This window comes from Pleurodeles waltl, chromosome 4_2, assembly GCF_031143425.1.
Source record: "Pleurodeles waltl isolate 20211129_DDA chromosome 4_2, aPleWal1.hap1.20221129, whole genome shotgun sequence".
Taxonomy (NCBI): Eukaryota; Metazoa; Chordata; class Amphibia; order Caudata; family Salamandridae; genus Pleurodeles; species Pleurodeles waltl.
The window spans coordinates 1,056,242,525-1,056,264,356 of NC_090443.1; the positions used below are offsets into that span (position 1 = coordinate 1,056,242,525).

The window sequence follows — 21,832 nt, forward strand, 5'->3', positions numbered from 1 at the left end:
CTTCTGCATTTCTAACATCTGTACCTCTAACGTGGCAGTGGCTAACGCTAAAATAAAGTCAATAGGCAAAATAAATCCGGTGGTCACTAATGTGACGGCGTGCTGCTAGGCTAAGTGCGACGTGGAGTCAGTGGTCAAAACACATATCATTTCATGCACCCACTCACAGAACCGCGCACATAGTGATGCACCCACTGAAACACTGATGCATGCACTCTCACACCCACACAGACACTCTAACAGTCACTATTACCCCCGATACAACCTCTCACACCTACTCTCACACCCAGGGAGGCCGCAGACAATTTCCACTGTGCAAGCGCAAAGGGCCATGCACGGCATTGGGTTGGGTGGTTAGGGGGGTTGGCCGCAGGGACTGGCTACAGGTCAGCCATTGTGGGCATTCCCTACTGCACACAGGAGAAGGCCGTGCATGATTCAACATTGGGTGCTTATAGGGGATTGGCCTCAGGGCAAGGCCTCAGGGCATGGCCCCAGGCCAGGCCCTGTGGCCAACCACCGCTGCACAGGGCCGAAGACCGTGCGCAGCGGTGGTTGGATTCACATACAGCAATGAAAATTACTTTACGTAAAAAAAACCATAGAAATTCACTGAAAAAAACAAAGGTTACAGGGACGTTATACTTAGGTTCTGAATTTACAAGTACAAAAGCATAGAAATTTAGCAGTTATACTTAGAGTTTTTCAAGTAACTAAAACACGTGCCCTGAGGTAACTATAACTCGCGCCTCCACCATGCACAGCTAATTACTCTACATGTTATATCATTAATGACATATTCTATGCCATCTTTCATAGTTTCACTGCAACATTTGCAATAAAATTATTGATGAGACAACTGTGCATGGTGAGGGCGCTAGTTATAGTTACCTTAAGGCACGGGTTTTAGTTACTTGAAAGAAAGTAAATTCAGAACTTAACTATAATGTCACTGTAACCTGTTTTTTCAATGAATATATATATATATATATATATATATATATATATATATACACACACACACACACACATATATATGTATATAGATATATATATATATATATATATACATATATAAATATATATGTGTGTGTGTGTGTATATATATATATATATATATATATATATATATATATAGTGTCTGGTTTACCAAAAACTAGTAAATAGGCACTTGAACGGGCACAAATTTACAACTTTTTAGAATTCACAAACCTTGGCAGTAGTAGGCTTGGAAAGCTGCACCTGCCTCAGGTTTCAAGGCACACTGCTGGCAATCAAACACCCAAAAGGTGATGAGATGAACGCTTGTAAATGGTCTCATCCATGGAATTTGCTCGGGTTAACCTTTCAACCCATTGTTTTTTACCCACTGTGCCACTCTAGACAGAGGCCCACCTAAAACAAATCAGTGCTGACCCTGTTCCTCATGGACACAGTAAATCCTGAATCTTAGTCGTCTGAGCTCTCCTCTCTGCCCCTTTTTTAGTTGTGAAATTTGAGATTCTCCCCCCCCTGAATCTCAAGGTGTAAGCCATGCCTTTGATACAGCCTTTGTTTAGCCTGAGACAGAGGTGTCCCTCACTGACTATCTCCTCCTTCAACAGGACATCCATGTTCTTCTTCAGACCGGTTGCCGCTGTGCAGCTCCTGGACCCGGCTTACTTGCACAAATACCACTCTACTTGGATTAAAGGTTACCCTGTGGCTTCCAAGGTCAGGAACTGTATTTCAGGGCAAGACACTCCAATCTTAAAGGCCATTTCAAAGCTCCCATTGGGCAAGTGTGTGCTTTTCCCCCTCTGGGCGGCAGGAGCATCCCCTGCCCTCCCCTAAAAACAGTGTTTTGGTTTCCACATTTCAGACAATTTCCATCAATAACCTCAACTCCTGTCCCCATTCAAAAGCTGAACTGGGCCCAGCACGCCACACACACACGATGCTACTGGATCTCACCAGGCTTCTTCTTAGAGTGTGTGGACGGTGAGCAGCTGGCAAGGAACACAGAAGTAGACCTGTCGCAGGTACTGGACTCTGGCTCACCCTACGACGAAGACTCGCCTTCGCGACATAGCAATGATTTACTACTGGGAACTCTCAAACTGCTCAGTACAACACTGTGTTGAACACTGTTTGCGATTCCCAAAGGGGTTGCAACATATTCATGAGGCAGGTCGCAATTTGGGACCCATTTGGGAATGGCCAAAGTCACAGAGATGGTGGACTGCGGGGTTAAGCGGACCACCAGGTCTGTGATAGCCTTTTAAATAAAGCAGTCCGTTGTTAGTCCGTTGTTCTAGGGCAGCCAGTTTACTTTGAAGGGAAATGGTAGGCATTACAAAAAGAAAAGTGAAATGTTTTCTATTCTTAAGAGTAGGAAGTGGTCTGTGGGACCACTGCCTGTTCTTAAAAAATGTTTGCACCCCCACTGGCAAAGGGGAAGGCTCCCTTGGGGACCCCTTCCCTTTTGCAAATGGCTTACCACCAACTTGAAATTGGTGGTAATCTGCAAATGTATTCCCAGTTGCAAAACTTTCCTCGTACCCTTGTGATTCATTAGTAGGAAGGGACGCGCCTGTCATGCCTCTTCCTAATAGAGAGTCGCAAACTCTAATTTGGGAGTCGGTAATAGGTTGCTGACTCGCAAAATCTGGCTGGTACATGTCTAAAGGCATCTAACCGGCCACCAGCAAAAATGCTTCATCTATCTGGCCCAGAATCCTTACGCTCATAAATACTCACCGCTGTCTTCTTGAGATCAACCTTTCCATCAATCCAGTCTTGAAGGGACACTACCTCCTCCTTCCACTCGCAGCCCTGGTCTGCCAGCAGGAACCGCGTGGCCCCTGAACGGCCTACAGGGAAAAAAGCAAAGGAAAGTTAGGACTTTACAAACACTTTACAAGGCACTGCACGTGGGTTACACTGTGAGCTGTACCACTGAGATATATAATACAAGAGTTCATGCAATCCCAGTATAAACACCTGCCTCTAATTCCATTATTACAATTGAGTTGTTACATCTGTAGTTTCCTACAAAACCAAAATGATGTAGCTTCCCAATTGTAATAACGTGTTACAGTGGAACAGTGATTCATAATGCCTATTGCAAGTGCCAGCAGCCAGAGTGAAAGGCTGGTCACAGAGCATGATTACAGATGCAACTTAAAGAACAAAAATAAGAACGTCTTTTCATTCTTCTGTTCTCTTTTTCTAACATGGTCATTCATCAGCATAAACGAGAAAGTTATATTAATACGGTTATTTTATGCACATAGTTCATTAAAGAACACCCAACTTTAAGAGGCCTCTTTCCTCTATATGGTCATGTAGCTTCTCAGTGACTTGCAATGCCTTTGAAATGTATGGTGGGGGTATTTTTTTCCTTATAGATAGCTCTCTGCCTTTACTGAGGCGTTAACTGTTAGATAGGAGTCCCCCAGGTCCCTGACTTCATGGAGGACACTTCCTGCACACTCACAAGAGGGAGACGTGGCACCCTGCCCATCCACATTAAATAGGCATGCAGCTGTCCTGCACACTCACAACAAGGAGGCGTGGTGTCCCACACATTCGCATGAAAGAGGCATGTAGATGTCCTGCACACTCACAAGAGTGAGACGTGGCTGTCCTGCACATTCACATGAAAGAGTCATGCAGATATCTTGCACACTCACAAGTGGGAGATGTGTACATTTCCTGCACACTCACAAGTGGGAGGTGTGTAGATGTCTTGCACACTCACAAATGGGAGGTGTGTGGGAGGCATGTAGACGTCCTGCACCCTCACAAGTGGGAGGCATCTAGATGTCCTGCATGCTCATAAGTGGGAGGCATGTAGTTGTCCTTCACACTCAGGAGTGGGAGGCATGTAGATGTCCTGCACACTCATACGTGGGAGGCATGTGGACATCCTGTACACTCACAAGTGGGAGGCGCGTAGATGTCCTGCACACTCACAAGTGGGAGGCGTGTAGATGTTCTGCACCCTCACAAGTGGGAGGCACGTAGATGCCCTGCATTCTCATAAGTGGGAGGCATGTAGCTGTCCTTCACACTCACGAGTGGGAGGCATGTAGATGTCCTGCATACTCACAAGTGGGAGATGTGTACATTTCCTGCACACTCACAGGAGGGAGGTGTGTAGATATCCTGCACACTTACAAGTAGGAGGCATGTAGATGTCTTGCACACTCACAGGAGGGAGGTGTGTGGGAGGTGTGTACATGTCCTGCACCCTCACAAGTGGGAGGCATCTAGATGTCCTGCATGCTCCAAGGTGGGAGGCATGCAGTTGTCCTTCACTCTCAGGAGTGGGAGGCATGTAGATGTCCTGCACACTCATAAGTGGGAGGCATGTGGATGTCCTGTACATTCACAAGTGGGAGGCGCATAGATGTTCAGCACACTCACAAGTGGGAGGCATGTAGATGACCTGCATGCTCATAAGTGGGAGGCATGTAGATGTCCTTCATACTCACGAGTGGGAGGCATGTAGATGTGCCACTCACAAGTGGGAGGCATGTACATTTCCTGCACACTCACAAGTGGGAGGTGTGTGGGAGGCCCGTAGGAGTCCTTCACCCTCCCAAGTGGGAAGCATGTAGATGTCCTGCATGCCCATAAGTTGGAGGCATGGAGCCGTCCTGGACACTCACAAGTGGGAGGCGTGAAGATATCCTGCACACTCACAAGTGGGAGGTGTGAAGATGTCCTGTACACTCACAAGTGGGAGGCGTGAAGATATCCTGCACACTCACAAGTGGGAGGCGTGAAGATGTTCTGTACACTCACAGTATGTAAATGTAGATGTCCTGCACTCTCACAAGTATGTGCATGGGGATCCACTAGCTAGCCACACGTCAGATGTAACTGAAGCCCGACAACTGATTGGAATAATACTTAGTAACTTAGATGCAGATGGAAAAGAGGTCCGAAGTGATCCAGAATATGAATAACATGAATCAGTAATGATCCATAATATTTAGGGTGACAGAGTTGATTGTTCGTACAGTATTTTCTGCCTTGTCCTTTACATTTATGAGGACTGTCACTGCTACTTGGAAACTAAACAAAATAATGAACTTAAAATAATAATCAATGAGTAAAGACTTTTGCAGAAATGGTACTCTAGTTACTATAATACTTTATGAGCAGTTATTTGTCCTTAAGTAGAAATGTGGTACAATTCCAGGAAAAGGATCTGGAACAGCCGCAGCCCAGACAGCACCTGATAGCAGGAACATGATTAACAAAGATCCAGCAATGTCTCCAAGAGTGTGGAAACAGAACAAAGAGACAAGCAAACCTTTCACCAGACTGCTCCTGAGGGCAACAACACGATTAACAAACACCCCAGTAATGTCTCCAAAAGTTTGGAAAGAGAGAAAATGGAGAGACCTTGAAACCTTTCACCAGACCACTCCTGAGGGCAACAACTTGATTAACAAAGATCCCAGCAACTTATTTGAAGCATGTGAAAAGAGAATGAAGAGACCCTGAAACGTTTCACCAGATCACTCCTGTGGGCAGCAACTTGATTAACAAAGAGTCTAGCGATGTCTTCAAAGCATGTGGAAAGAGAACGAAGAGATCCTGAAACCTTTTACCAGACCCTACTACATTTACATGCAGTGGTGTAGCAAGGTTGCATTTGGCTATAATGCAAGCAAGGGAAATGGACCATCTTAGATTAGACTCCGCCCATTCGTCAAACTCCTACAGCATAATCTATACCTCCCACATCATCATCTTCCACATCCCACATGAGCACACCTCTCTTGTCTTTCTCCTCCCTTGCATTGCAGCTGTGGGTATCAACGCAATAACCCTCAGAAAAGAGGGGCGGGTGAAAGGACAAACCACCTATTAGCAATGTGTTGACTGTGTTAGATATCTGTTATGTTTGTTAGAACAATAGGTTAATGAATGGGTCTTACTGTGAAACAAAGTATTAACTCTGGGCTGTTAAAGTCTTTTTTAATGGCCACTTAAATAATTTATCCTGCATTTAGCAGCACTTTGCACAAAAGCAAGTTAATTATCAGATAGATTTTTCACTTCTCAGAAGCATTAAATAATGCAAATGCATTCTGCAGATACACATTGTCCCTACCTCCTAGGAATGAAAGCCTCCCAATCCCAGAACAGAAACAAAAAATAATGCAAATATGAATACAGAGAAATTATCTTTAGAAACATAAAGGAAATGCCTGTTACTATAAAATGTAAGCAATATATCTGCCTGACATCCTTACAAGAATTACAGAGTAAAACATAATTTTCACAATCATAAGACTTGTTATCAGCCAGATTTATGGTTAGTTTTCCTTTTGATAAGAGCTTGGCCAAGTGCTTGATTTGTAATAATAAAAAAATAAATACATAAATAAATAAATGTAAGTGCCAAAACCTTATATTATAGTTCAGAGCAAATTTCCAGAGCTGGCAGTGCCCACTTCCACCACTGGCACAGCCCACTGCCTGTATTGACAATGCCCAAAGCTGGACTGCAGTGCCTGACGTGGACAAGCCGCATTCCTCAATGGAGAATTGGGAGTTTCCTTCAGGGAAGTGCATTTTACATCACATTTTCCCAGAGAAATTGGCTAAAAGGTGAAAGGGAATTCTATCACCTGCTTCCAGGTTTCTAGCAGGTTTTTCTACTGTCTCCACCTATCTTGTCATCTCCTCTGCCCCTTCATTATCCCCCTCTATTTCTTCCACTTTCTTCTCACCTTTCTCTGTGCATTTACCTCTTACAAATAATTATTCCTTTTTCTACCTGCTGCCCCTCGTTGTGTCTCTACCCTTTGTTTCTTTCTTCCTTTTCATTTCAGCTTTTCCCTCCTCTTCTCCCATGGAGGCATGTTCTCTTTTCTCCAGCCATGTACCTTTGCATTTGTGATGCAGTTCCTTCTCTCCCATGCACCTAGATCTGTGGCCTTTCTTCTGTACCCTGTATCTTTACCATCTCACTTGCATCCCAAATGTGTGTGTCTGTTCTGCATCTGTGAAGCAATACTCCTTTGTAAGGAAATACCCCTTTTTGTATGATCACCCCCAAAGAGTTGGGCTGATGCTGCTAGATTTTCAACGTTGGGGGTGCACAGAGGCCTGCTAACTAGACCTCAATGTATGTGCAATGATGCTTATAAAGTACGTTTGATTAGGTTATACCCAATTGGAATAAGTTAACTTACTTATAAGTCCCCGGTATATATTAGAGGTACCCAGGGCCTTTAAGTTAAAGTGCCCCCCAGGGACTGGAGAACTTCGTGTGCCATCCTGAATATGACAAAGCATAACATGAGTCCAAGCCTGCCACTGCAGCCTGTGAGAGCAGTAGTTTTAAACTGCTAACTCAACTGTACCATTTTTGTCTAGGACTTGTTTTAAAGAACACATAGCTGCCAAGTTTCCCAGGTCCGTGTTTGATCTGCTGCTCCAGTCCAGGTTTTTTTCTTTGAATTCTGGGACTTGTAGGTCCTGTTTTACAGTTCAAAGTTAAAACCTGGGCTGGAGCACCACATCACGCATGGACCTGGGAAACTTGGCTGTGCTGAGAACACAGTTAAAAAACTGCAAAATTCAATCACCCAAGCCAAGCACCCAACATAGTGCTGCTGTGGCACAACATCCCGCCTAGTGTGCATACATGCTAGAGTATGCCATCTGAATGTAGCATTGAATTGTGCCTCTTTGAAAAGGTGGCACTGTGCCCTGTGCTTGGCTTATAGTATGGAACTGGCCAGCATTTGCTTATTATTTAAATGGCCTTTGTAGCATGTTCAGGTGTCCAGGTTGTTTTTGCCATTTTATATCTTCATGTACTTACTAGTGCTACCAAGACCACCACCACTTGTTGGGAAACCTCAGTCTCACACTCAGAGGTAACAGCAGACCTTGGTGGAAGGGACATTCCTGACCCACTTGTCAATAAATACATTGAATTTCTCTTTGCTATACGAGATCCGTCCAGCCAGGAGTTTCAGGGATTAACTGCATGACATAATAAGTGTTGCCTTGTGGTCCCAGGACATGTGACCAGCCAGCCCTGGCTTTCTACCCAACAGCTTTCTGCATGATGGGAGGGTTCACTTTAGCACTGCTAGAATGGGTCGACGTTCCTAGCTTGCCACACTGGATAGAAGCTCACACTGAGACACCACATGGCCTGGGGCTCCTGGGGAGCTGTGAAGCGCAGGCTTACATGGTGTGCGCTTTTCAAATCCCTTCACATCACATCCTAGCTGGTAGACAAGTAACCTCTCTCTCCCTAACCGACTGCAGGACCTGTCGGAGTGCCTCGGATCATGTGTGTGCATGTGCGTGCATGCATGTGTGTATCCGTGTGCATGTGTGTGTGTGTGCATGTGTCTGTGTATGCACGTATGTGCGTGCATGTGTGTGTCTGTGTGCGTGCATTCAAGTGTCTGTGTATGCAAGTGTGCACGTGTATGTGCGTGCATGCATCTGTGTATGCACGTGTGTGCATGCATGTATGTGTGTGTGCTTGTCAAACCACTGAAGTTACACACCAAGGTTGTGTAGCTCTAACATCACACCATGACTACATGGCCTCCCCTGTGTGCAGCCTCAGACACACACTGGCAGGCAGGGCACAACACTTCACCCCCTGCAGCACAGGCTCTGATTGTGTACCACATGGACACACAAGAGGGAGAAATGGGGAGAGACAGAGAGAGAGACAGAGAGGAAGAGAGAACACTCTTGTCTGTGTGTGCATGGCACCCTACCATCACCACACCCCTCAGAGGTCTCAATGCAGGAGCCTGCATGCCTGAAACAAGATGGGTATCAGTGGTCGAAGTGAGCAGGATGGGAGGGCCATGACGTGCCCATTCGTTTTTGATTTATGAAACAGTGTTCCACTACTTTCATGAAAAGACAACTGTCCTGGGACGGTTATTCTGAGAGTTTATATGCTTCAGTTGAAGTGTCATTCAATGAGTCTCCTGTGCAGTGAAACTGCGGGAGGAGCAGACCGCTAAACAAGCCTTCCTGTTGGGAGTGGGGGCTGCTTCCTGAAAGAAATGAGAATGTGAGCAAAGAGTTAGTTTGCAAATGCAGACCTGCCAACTCACACGGTGCCATGTGACCCACGGTATTGGCTCCCCTCACACGGTGTCACACAGTGACAGGGAAAATACGCAGTGGTGTTCAGCTCGTTTTCGGAGGCTTCTAACTGCGGATGTCCATTAATGGGTGTGAAAACACCCCGGGACACAGCAGCAGCCTCAGCAAGCTTGTTTTTGTTATTTTGAGGAGGAGGTTTTGGGGGCAGGGTGGGGGCAAAAGTGCCTCTTAGGTGCTTCACAGCACAAGGCCATGCCCCCTCCAAGGCCCCGCCCCCCACTTCACACTGTGAGGTTTTTGATGAAGTTGGCAGGTTTGGCAAATGTAAAGGGTGCTTGGGAGCCTTCAGTGACCCAATCACTAGAGGCTTTGTGATGACAGAGGTGTATTCGTTTTGAGTGGTAGTGCAAAGAGTTAACAACTGGGTTGTGTCGTGCGTGTGTTTAGTTGGCACTTGCTACAGCTGGAGGTGTTGAAGGGACGGTGATGTAAAAAAGATGCAATATGTAGACTTTGGGTATTACTAATATCTATATTTTGGAAGCACCATTTTATCTTAAACATTTTGTAGTAGTCTATCTTACAGTGTGTGTAATGCAAGTCTAAAATAATGACTTACATATTCACAGTGCTTTCTGTCACAGGTTGTGACCTCCTAGCTCTATAAATACACAAGTCCAACTCTTCACTGCAGCAACCAAGATTTAGGTCTGTGTCTCTCTGGTTACACCCAGACCTGCAGTGCATTAACTAATAGAGGTTTCATAATGTACTACTGTGCATTTCCCAATGAGTAACAACTTTGTTAAAATCTATTTTTCATTTAAGCTGCATGTTATTTTATATGTAGCTACCTGATGGTAAAAGACAAAAAAAGTACTTAATATTATAATTTTTTAGCCACAACTTTGACCCCGACCCCAATGATTGCAGTATCACAGCGCCCATACTTGTTTTAATCACTTCGACCGCTGGTAAGTATTTAAACTATTATGATGTAACTTCAGCAAGTATCCCGATCCACAGAAATAAGCCCCAGTGGGGACAACCCGCACAAAAAGCAGCTCAGCGAGCTAATGCCCCTGCTGCAGAGATCCCTGGCAACCTGCAGTCAGATGTGCTCAAACGCAGATATTTCAGATATACCCTGAATTAGAACAGCAGAGTCTCACACAATGTTTCTCAATGCACCTCTGAAGAGTTTCCCTTGTGCAGCACATGGCGTGTCCTTAGGTAAGCTAGTATCACACATTATTTCAAAAGGTACCCTGACCTCTGCTTTTGGGGATCCTCACAGATTACACCGAGTACTCCTGCACAGTAATCACAGCGACAGAGTTCCAGGAATACTCTAGGGAACCTTTAGTGAACCCCCATTAACCCGCACTGACTCCAATTATGCTGCTGGTCTGTGTTCATTTACTCCCCAGAAACAGATGTACTTACTACTGCTCCTGGCAGGAGTACATTCCAGACAATTTCCAGGCTGTGAGTGGATAAAACATGAGTAAATAGGTACAGTGAAGTACATGGGCTGGTGTCCCCAATCCTGAAGTACATTCTTGCACAGAACGCCCACTCTCTGCGTCTGATAAGAGATTTACTCAGACAAATATCTAGATGTGAGTAAATCTATTTCCAATTGTCAAACCATAGAGGCCACAACATAGTGAAACTGCAGTACTACTACTTGGCCACAGAGGGCAGTCAGACATGTCTGCTGTAATACTCAATGCCACAGGTGGGAGGTGGTGTCATTGCTGCAGTACACGCTGTTGGCCGCAGAGGGCAGTCACGTCCACAGCTGCTGTAGTACTCAATGCCACAGGTGGGAGGTGGTGTCATTGTTACAGTACACGCTGTTGACCACAGAGGGCAGCCAGTGACATCACTTCTCTTTAGTGAGTGCGGCCCTACTTGAGTGTTTCAGGGATTTAGGGGGATAGCTACCCCTTTGGCCAAGACTCAGTGGGGGAATTACATCAGCTCTCCATCTTCAATCAGTAAATCAGGATTTATACAGCGTGGCATTAACCCGTGAGGGTTTCAAGGCGCTGGAGTTGCTAGCTGCTTCGTGGTGCTCTGTTCATTCCAACAGCCAGTCTTGAGTCCTTTCCTGAGTTCCTGGATCTCTGGCCCAGGAAAGATCCCAGATCCACACTGGACAGGCTGGAGTCACTCAGATCACAAGGTTTCCGAGACCCTCACCCTCTACCTCCCCCATTCTTTCCCTCTGTACCTGAAAGAGGAGGAGATAGGTGACTTACCACGGACATCGAAGTAGGTGATGGTGTACTGCGACACTGCAAGAAGGAAGACACAGAATGAGCATGTGCAAGGGATACAGGTGAAGAAATACAGCAAGGGGGCTTTCTGGTAGCGGTCGCAAAGCCAACACAGCACACAGGACAGACAGACAGACAACCTCAGAGGGATGGAGAGTGGTGTGGAGGACGTGGGGGAGAGATGCTTTTAGGGATAGTTGGCCAGAGCACTCCTCATCTATACAGTCCTGACATTGACAACTCACTAGTAGATTGAAAAAGAACTGACAACAGGTTGACCAGACAGCTACCATTGTCAAGAACCAGACCTCAAAGGGGCTCTACATGGATGAGTGTCCGACTCGGGTATCGGGTATCCTGGTTCTTGTACCCAGCCTCACACAAATCCAGTGTGTGGGCAGAGGCCTGGGCACCTCCCTTGACATGAGTGAGGTCCTCATGCATGACATTCAGAGACCTCTGATATATGTCACATGACTGTCACACACTCTCTTATTGGTCTGGGCACCTCCCTTGAGATGAGGGAGGTCCTCATGCAGACATTCACAGACCTCTCTGTCACACCCTCTTATTGCTCCTCATGTATGACATTGAAAGACTACTGATGTATGTCACATGACTGTCACACACTCTGCCATTGGTCCTCGTGCATGACATTTAAATACCACTTACATAGGTCACATGACTGTCACACACTCTTATTGGTCCTCATGCAGACATTCATCATATACCACTGATGTAGATCAGATTCCTGTCCTCATGCGTGACACTGAAATACCACTGATATAGGTCCCATGACAGTCACACACTCTCCCATTGGTTCAAATACCACGCAATAGGTCTCATGACGGTCACACTCTTCGATCTGACCACCCCGCGGAGTAGCGTGCTACCCATCTGAAACTGCCCCCCGAAACTGTGAAGCGATGTATGAATGCATTACAACACAGCACACTGTGGTGCCACGGGAGGGCTGCTAGTTACCCCGCTTCTCTGCTGCCGGGCTGGGACAGTAACAGAGTTTGCAGTAGTTGGTGGGCGGACATGTTCCTGCTAAACAGCAGCGGTGATGTCCCATGTGAATAGAATGCCCCCCCCCCCCACCCCCTAGCCACGCGGGCAGGGGCACAGCAGAGAACGGTGTGCTCTCGGGCAGGTGGAGTGACAAACTGAGGGGACATCTAGTAGTGCAGCAGGAGTAGCTGCATGGACTCTGGGGGGGTCCACTGCACCCCAATCAGACCTGAAACTTACTAGCCACCCACTGGGCTAGGGGCATGTCCCTGCTAGCGTCAGGAGCAGCACTGCCCTTCCTACGACACTGCTATGACACTACTGTGGCACTGCTATGACACTGCTATGACACTGCTGTGGCACTGCTATGACACTGCTATGACACTGCTGTGACTGCTGTGACACTGCTATGACACTGCTGTGACTGCTGTGACACTGCTATGGCACTGCTATGACACTGCTGTGGCACTGCTATGACACTGCTGTGACTGCTACGACACTGCTATGACTGCTATGACAGTGCTGTGGCACTGCTATGACTGCTATGACACTGCTGTGGCACTGCTAAGACACTGCTGTGACTGCTACGACACTGCTACGACTGCTATGACAGTGCTGTGACACTGCTACGACTCCTATGACAGTGCTGTGGCACTGCTATGACAGTGCTGTGACTGTGCTGTGACAGTGCTATGACACTGCTATGACACTGCTGTGACACCGCTATGACACTGCTACGAGTCTGCTCTGACACTGTCCATAAGCTGCTGAGAATGTGCACTACTCACTTTGAAGTCTGCTCAGTAACAGGGATGTTTACCAGCTCAGTATTGGCTCAGTGTTGTACCATTCAGCAGCCACAAAATACACAGAGTACTCATAGCCACACCTATTATTACCACTGTTTCTTACTCCTACACTTACTCTATTACCATATTCTTACTCACTGCTACTTACTCAAGCAAACTACTTTTTCTGTTTAGAGCAACTTGTACTCCTGCTAACTCCTACATACTCCTCTCATTAGTCAAACATACTCTTTACGTATTCCTATCTATTTACTCCTACTCTTACTCCTACCTACTCCTATAATTAGTCAAACATACTCTTTACGTATTCCTATCTCTTTACTCCTACCCTTAGCCCTACCTACTCCTCTCATTAGTCAAACATACTCTTTACGTATTCCTCTCTCTTTACTCCTACCCTTATTCCTACCTACTCCTATTATTACTCAAACATGCTCTTTACTTATTCATATCTATTTACTCCTACTAACACCTACATAACATACTCTTTACTTATTCCTATTTATTTACTCCTACCCTAACTCCTATCTATTCCTCTCATTAGTCAAACATACTCTTTACGTACTCCTATCTGTTCACTCCTAACCTTACTCCTCCCTACTCTTATTATTAATCAAACATATTCTTTACATATTCCTACCTATCTACTCCTACCCTTACTCCTACCTACTCCTCTTATTAGTCAAATATACTCTTTACTTATTCCTATTTATTTACTCCTACTCTTACTCCTACCTACTCCTTTCATTAGTCAAACATGCTCTTTACGTATTCCTATCTATTTACTCCTACCCTTACTCCTACCTACTCCTCTCATTAGTCAAGCATACTGTTTACTTGTTCCTATCTATTTACTCCCACCCTTACTCCTACCTACTTCTCTCATTAGTCAAACATATTCTTTACATATTCCTATTTACTCCTACCCTTACTCCTACCTACTCCTATCATTAGTCCAACATACTCTATACGTATTCCTATGTAATCCTACTCTTACTCCTTCCTACTCCTATAATTAGTCAAACATACACTTTATGTATTCCTTTCTATTTACTCCCACCCTTACTCCTACCTACTCCTATTATTAGTCAAACATACCCTTCATGTATTCCTATCTATTTACTCCTACCCTTACTCCTATCTACTCCTATTATTAGTGAAACATACCCTTTATGTATTCCTATCTCTTTACTCCTACCCTTACTCCTACCTACTCCTCTCATTAGTCAAACATGCTCTTTACGTATTCCTATCTATTTACTCCTCCCCCTATTCCTACCTACTCCTCTCATTAGTCAAACATACACTTTATGTATTCCTATCTATTCACTCCTACCCTTACTCCTACCTACTCCTCTCATTGGTCGAACATACTCTTTACGTATTCCTATGGATGCACTCCTACCTTCATTCTCTCTGCACTCAGTCAGGGGAGGCTGCCTGCTGCAGCACAGGGACTGATAGCTAACGTGCTACACCTCTGCCCCAACCTGAATGGAAGTGTGGACACTTGGACCCCGAACTGTGGGGTAGCAGGGGTGCAAGCAAGCAAAATGGATCTCACAGTTCTCAGGTTTGGTAGTAAAAACATATAAAACTGGGGTGCAGAGGGCCCCTCTCAGAGCCCTGGTGCCGCTGCACATGCTGCGTTATTGACAGCTACACCCCTGGCCCCACAACTGGTCAGTGGCCTTCTTATGAGCATAGCCAGCCTTCTGGAGAAGGGAGTGAGTGAGCCCTGCAGCTAAAAGGAGGGTCTAGGTAAGGGCATCTCCTCTAGGTGTGGGCATCTCCTCTAGGTCTGGGCATCTCCTCTATGTATGGGCATCTCCTCTAGGTGTGGGCATCTCCTCTAGGTCTGCGCATTTCCTCTAGCTATGGGAATCTCCTCTAGGTGTGGGCATCTCTATGTATGGGCATCTTCTCTAGGTCTGGGCATCTCCTCTAGCTATGGGCATCTCCTCTAGGTCTGGGCATCTTCTCTAGCTATGGACATATCCTCTAGTGTGGGCATCTTCTCTAGCTATGGACATATCCTCTAGGTGTGGGCATCTCCTCTAGGCGTGGGCATCTCCTATAGCTCTGGGCATCTCCTTTAGAAAACAGAGGGGGGTGGTGATGTCCAGATCTAGTTTGCTGGGAGTAGGCCTCTGCCCCACCTAATGAACATGACAGCTGTAGGCAACGGCCTTCAAGTCAATGGTGGGTGGTGCACTACCGTCATAGGTCCTTCCTCCCGCTGATGCCACCAATGGTCATGGAATTTGAACATGCATATGCCAGGTGAAGAGGTGCTTCCCCTTGGGGACAAGAAACAGATACCTTGGGAACAAAGAAGCCTGGTGTCTATCCTTCAGAAGGAAGAAAGAGATGGCAATGCCCAGACATGCCAGTCATGCCAGCTCTGAGTCCATGGGCTGTGCCAGCCACCATTTTGGGGCAAGCCGTGAACAACAAACCATTGCAGTGCCCAAGGCTACCCAGAGGGAGAGGCTACAGTAGGAAAAGGTGTGGGAAATTCCTCCATTCTCCAGTGGAGGTGCCCATGTCTAGTTCTACCTGTGCAGGTGTGATGGCACACCCATCAAATGCCACTCTTAAAACATAACTTGCCGTAGCAGGCAATGCGTACTCTGTTATACTTTATGTGACACACCTGGTGCCATGAGAGTCACCAAAAGCATCACTGGGACACCATATGTTTGGGACCAGCCACCTCCCAGGATGTCACAAGCCTTGAAGATAAACCTGAACATAAACAATGATCCCCACAATGAGCCGTAGCAGCACCAACCTATGGTGCCAGGTGAACAAACACCATGCCAGGGGAGCCAGGCTAAAGATCACAGATGCCACCCATGGTGAAGTATATACAGCAGCCACAGGGCGGGTTTAAGTCCTACGAAAGTCCTGGAAAAACATCTACACTACACAAAGGGCAACAGCAGTGCAGTGATGTCCCTCATTAAGGGAGATGTCTCAGCGGAGTTCAGTATCATGGACTAGGCTCTCTACAGGCCTCAGGGAACAGCCGATATCTAAGATTCTGCTTTGTGATGCTCAAGCCTCACTACACTCACTACAGACCACAGCATACAGATGGCATCCAAGGATCTGCTCTGAGATGGTGGTGAAACTCCTCTAGCATGGACCAGGCTCTCCACAGACCACAGCGTACAGCCAGTATCCTGGCATCTGCTCCGAGATGGCTGTGAATCTCCTCTAGCATGGACCAGGCTCTCCACAGACCACAGCGTACAGCCTGTATCCAAGCATCTGCTCCGAGATGGTTGTGAAGCTCGAGCATGGCCTAAGCTCTCTACAGACCACAGCATGCAGCCGGTTTCCAAGGCTCTCTACAGACCACAGAGTACAGGCAATATCCAAGACTCTGCATGGTACTGGTGGTGAAGCTATAGCATACACCAGACTCTCTACAGACCACAGCATACAGCTGGTATCCAGGGCTCTGCTCGGAGATGGTTGTGAACCTGTAACATACACTAGGTTCTTTACGGACCACAGCGTACACCTGGTATCTAAGACTCTCTTCCGAGATGGTTATGAAGATCCAGCATGTATCAGGCTCTCTACACACCACAGCGAACAGTCGTTATCCAAGGCCCTGCTCTGAGATAGTGGTGAAAATCCTCAAGCATGGAGCAGGCTCTCTACAGACCACAGTGTACAGCCGGTATCCAAGGCTGTCTATAGACCACACCGTACAGCTGGTATCCAAGGATCTCTACAGACCACAGCATGCAGCCAGTATCCAAGGCTCTGCTTGGAGATGGTGGTGACACTTTAGCGTAGACAAGGGCACTCTACAGACCACAACCTACAGCCGGTATCCACAGTATCAAACATGTTGGAATCATACCCAAATGCTTTTGCAAGCATTGGTTGTATGATCCCATGCACTCTGGGGGCTCCTTAGAGGACCCCCAGTATTGCCATTTCAGCCTTCTGAGGTTTTCCAGGCAGCCCCAGCTGCTGCCACCTCTCAGACATGTTTCTGCCCTCCTGTTGCTTGAGAAGCTCAAGCCCAGGAAGGTAGAACAAAGGATTTTCTTCGGGAGAGGGATGTTACACCCTTCCCCTTTGGAAATAGGTGTTGCAGGCTCGGGAGGGGTAGCCTCCCCAAGCCATTGGCTTTGCTTTGAAGGGCGCATGTGCCCTCCTTGCATAATCCAGTCTACACCGGTTCAGGGACCCCCCAGTCCCTGTTCTGGCGTGAAACTGGACAAAGGAAAGGGGAGTGACCACTCCCCTGTCCATCACCACCCCAAGGGTGGTGCCCAGAGCTCCTCCTGAGAGTCCCTAAGTTTTACCATCTTGGATTCCAGGTTTGCAGGGAACTCTGGGAGCATCTGATTGGCCAGTGCCAGCAGGTGATGTCAGAGCCCCCTTATGATAGGTGGTCACCCAGCTATGTGACCACTTCCCCTTTTAGGGCTATTTAGAGTCTCTCCTTCGGATGGTTCCTCAGATTTGGATTGGAAGACTCCAGCAGGAATCCTCTACACCATCCACTTCTGACCGAAGAAACTGCATCTGGACGCTCTAGGACTCGGCAAGCTGCAACAAAGAAGCAAGACGCCTTCTACAACATTGTATCCACGGCTCCTTCCAGCAACTGCAACATTTCCCTGGTTGTGCATCTTCTGAGGACAGCCTATCTTCATCCTGCATCAGAAGGAAGAAGGAATCTCCCTTGGGGTGAAGGAGTCACTCCCCTGCTTCTGCAGGCACCATCTTCAACGACGACCGGCTGCGTGAATCCCTCCTCCTACTGAGCTGCGTGGATCCTGCATCATGAGTGGTGGACTGAAGCGGCCCGGATGGTCCTCTCTTCCAACTGTCCAACTTGGGTGGAGGTAAGCCCTTGCCTGCCCACGCAGGACAGTACCCACGTGCACCATGTTCTTTGCAGCTGCCAAGGCTTGTTGGCATCCTTCCTCCAAGATTTTCATGAATCTTGAAGCTCCAGCCTCCAGCACTCCTTCCTGGGATGCATAGCACCCTGAGTCGTTCTCCGGCAGCGTGGGAGCCTTTCTCGTAGTGCTGCCTGGGCCTCTTCTGCGACACTTGTGTCCCTGTCCTGTGGTACTCCTGTGGGTGCTGCCTGGGCTTCTGTGGGCTCTCTGTGTTTCTGAGGGCCCCCTCTGACTCCACCTCCAGGATAGAGTCCACCTGGTCCTTCCTAGTCCCCGGCAGCTCTACTTTCCACTGACTGCAAGTTTTGCGTGTGCCAAGGCTTGTTGGCAGAACCTGACTACGCAAACCAGAATGCAACACTTGCACCCCCTAGGAGCCCGACTTCATCTTCTTGGGAGCAGTGCTGACTCTTCTTATTCACTGGTGGTTCACTTCTTGCAACTTCATCCTAGTGGGTAGGGGCTCCTGTCCTTCCTGGACTCTTCTTTGCTTCTTGGACTTGGTTCCCTCTTTCCACAGGGCCTCTTGTCCAGGAATCCACTGTTGGTGTCTTGCAGTCTCTTCTGGGTTTTGCATAATTCTTTTTTACTTCTGTGTGTGTGTGTTCTAGGAAACGCACTGTGATTTATTCCTGCTTTCCTGGTTGCTGGGTGGGTTGTGGTACTTACCTTTGAGATTTATTAGTACTCCCAGCTCACCTCTACAGTTACCTAGGTGGGGGACAGATTTTCGCATTCCACTTTCTTTGCATATGGTTTGAGCTCCCCCAAGCCCATTTCTTCCTATTGTGATTTTCACTAATTGCACTGTTTTATAACAGTTTTACGCCTATCTCTGCATACTAGTGTATATAATTTGTGTATTACATACCCCAATGAGAGTATTACCTCTATGATAGTTTGGTATTTGTGTCACCAAAATAAAGTACCTTTATTTTTGTAACGCTGAGTGTTTTCTTTCATGTGTGTAAGTACTGAGTGTGACTGCAGTGGTATACTGCATGAGCTTTGCATGACTCCTAGATAAGCTTTGGCTGCTCATCCACAGCTACCTCTAGACAGCCTGGCTTCTAGACACTGACTACACTGAGAGTGGATACCTGGTATAAGGTGTAAGTACCATAGGTACCCACCACAGAGCAGGCCAGCCTCCTACAGTATCCAAGACTCTGCCCCGTGATGTTTGTGAAGCTCTTGCGTGGACCAGGCTCTCAACAGACCACAGGGAACAGTCGGTATCCAAGGCTCTGCTCTGAGATGGTGGTGAAGCTCCTCTAGCATGAAGCAGGCTCTGTACAGACGACAGCGTACAGCCAGTATCCACGGGTCTGCTCTGAGATGGTTGTGAAGCTCGAGAATGGATTAGTCTCTTTACAGACCACTGCGTACAGCCGGTATCCAAGGCTCTCCATAGACCACAGCATGCAGCTAGTATCCAAGGATCTGCTTGGAGATGGCGGTGATGCTTTGGCATAGACAAGGGCACTCTACAGACCACAGCTTGCAGCTGGGATCCAAGGATCTGCTCAGCGACAGTGGTGAAGCTGTAGCATGCACCAGGCTCTCTACAGACCACAGCGTAAAGCTAGTATCCAGTTCTAGAATCGATCAAGCTTTCTTCAGACCACAGGGAACAGTCGGTATCCAAGGCTCTGAGATCGTGGTGAAGCTCATCTAGCCTGGACCAGGCTCTCTACAGACCACAGCATTCAGCCAGTATCCAAGAATTTGCTCTGAGATGGTTGTGAAGTTCTAGCATGGACCAGGCTCTCTACAGACCACAGCAAAGATCCAGTGTCCAGGGCTCTGCCCGGAGAGGATTGTGAAGCTCTAGAATACCAGGCTCTCTACAGACCACAGCGAAAGGTCAGAATCCAAGCCTCTGCTCTGAGATGGTGGTGAAGTTCTAGCATGGACCAGGCTCTTTACAGACTACAGCGAACAGCCAGTATATAAGGATCTGTTTAACAATGGTCGTGAAGCATGAGCTGACCCAGGCCATGAGGTCCAGTTTATTTCTGAATTATATTTGTTTTAATTTTATTTATTTAGAGAGTTTTATACAGTGCAAACATGTCCCCAGGGTACCATAGTGCTGTACAGAGATATCCCACCCCCCTTTATATTATAAAAAGTGTCAGTTGCAGTAAACAATAGAAACACATAGCATAAAGTACGTCATCAGACCACATAAAAAAAGCACAAAGTGAAACATTTGTCATCTATGAACGACAGCGCAACAGCAAATCTATTGATAGGCAAGGCTGGGCACGAGGAATGTCAGGTGGTCCAGCGGTCAACTCTGGGCAAACTTTGTGTCCAGTGATGTGGGATTCTGCCCTGGGCCAGATCAATTAAAGTAGGAATATATTTAGTAAAATCCTTTTAACCTCTTTCTTGAAAGAGCTGGTCAGTGGTTTCAACCACATTTCAGGAGAGACAGAGTTCCAAATTCTCGCGCCAGTCAGGAGAAGGCGAGAGCATAGGACTTCTTTTTTCTGAATCCAGGAGGTTCTAGCGGGAGGGGACATCTAACTCCAGAGATTTGGGGGCCTTCTGTTCTAGGTACATGCGGGCCTTGAAAGCAAGGTGTGTGCGTCAAGCATGTTATCTTAAGATGCATCCAAATGGGAGTCAGTGGGGATACTTGAGAGAGGGTGTGATGTGTTTGAAATGTCTCGTTCTTGGTATCAGTCTGGCTGCAGCACTGAGGGCCACCTTGACTGGTGCAGTTTGTGATTTTGGAAGTCCTGATAAGGTTGCCTTATTATATTCTAATCTGCAAATGACAAGTAATTGAATGCGATCTTAAAGTCTGGTGGTGGGATGAATGGTTTCACCTTTTTGAGGAGACTGAGGAGGTGAGCTAATGTGTGCCTGCAAGCTGAGGATCTTACTAGGGTTATTCTGAGGGATTTTGTTTACTCGATGATGAAGGGCTTACATTTGAGGGCATGCAGGTGGCCGATCCGTTCGTGTGTGGGTTGGGGACTCTGGGGTGTGGAGATGAGCAGGAATTCAGGTTTCAAGGAATACAGATTGAGGTGGTTTCTTGACAGCCAGGTTTTGAGTCTCACTAAGTGTCATTGAGTCGGATGTTGTCCTCCAGGGGGGATATTTGGTTATAACTGAGCATCATCTGCATACATATAATGCTCAACATTCACTTGTTTGAGGATCTCCATCAGTGGAGTGTGGGGAAGATGGTGGATTCTTAAGGGATTTGAAGTCTATCAAGGGATGCGTGTGATAGTTGGCCACCCACTTTGATTCGTTGTGAGAGGTTTTGTAAGAATGAGGTGAACCATTTGAGTGCGTTTCCTGAGCGCCCCATTCACCATTCTCGTGACTCTTAAAGGCTACTCTGATTGAGCATGACGAACACCGTGGAAAGATCGAGGAGAATGAGTAGGCAGGAGTCATTCCGGCCCAGAATATGGAGTGTATCGTAGATTTTGTGTAGGATGGCTCTCTCTGTGCTGTGTCATGATCTGAAGCCGGATTGGAACTTGTTGAGGAAGTTGAACTGGTAAATGTGAACACAGAGTTGGTTGTGAACACGTTTTTGGAACAGTTTTGCAAGAATGGAAATGTTTGGCACTAGCAGAAAATTATTTACATCTCTCGGGTAAGCACCTTGTTTTTTTCAGAAGTGTCTCCTGTCCAGTCTACAAGCAGTCTGGATTTTTGG

At 46.9% G+C, this 21,832-nt stretch overlaps 1 protein-coding gene across 1 annotated transcript in view; it reads right to left on the reverse strand.

Moving 5' to 3' along the window:
* Positions 1-21,832, reverse strand: part of LOC138293741 (glutathione S-transferase P 1-like) — a 73,303-nt gene that overhangs the window by 41,449 nt on the left and 10,022 nt on the right. Inside the window, exons 2-3 of the mRNA XM_069233079.1 lie at positions 11,364-11,399; positions 2,740-2,852 (exon numbers count right to left, since the gene is read on the reverse strand). Of these exons, the coding sequence (XP_069089180.1) occupies positions 2,740-2,852; positions 11,364-11,399 (149 nt within the window). The remainder of the gene's footprint in view (positions 1-2,739; positions 2,853-11,363; positions 11,400-21,832) is intronic.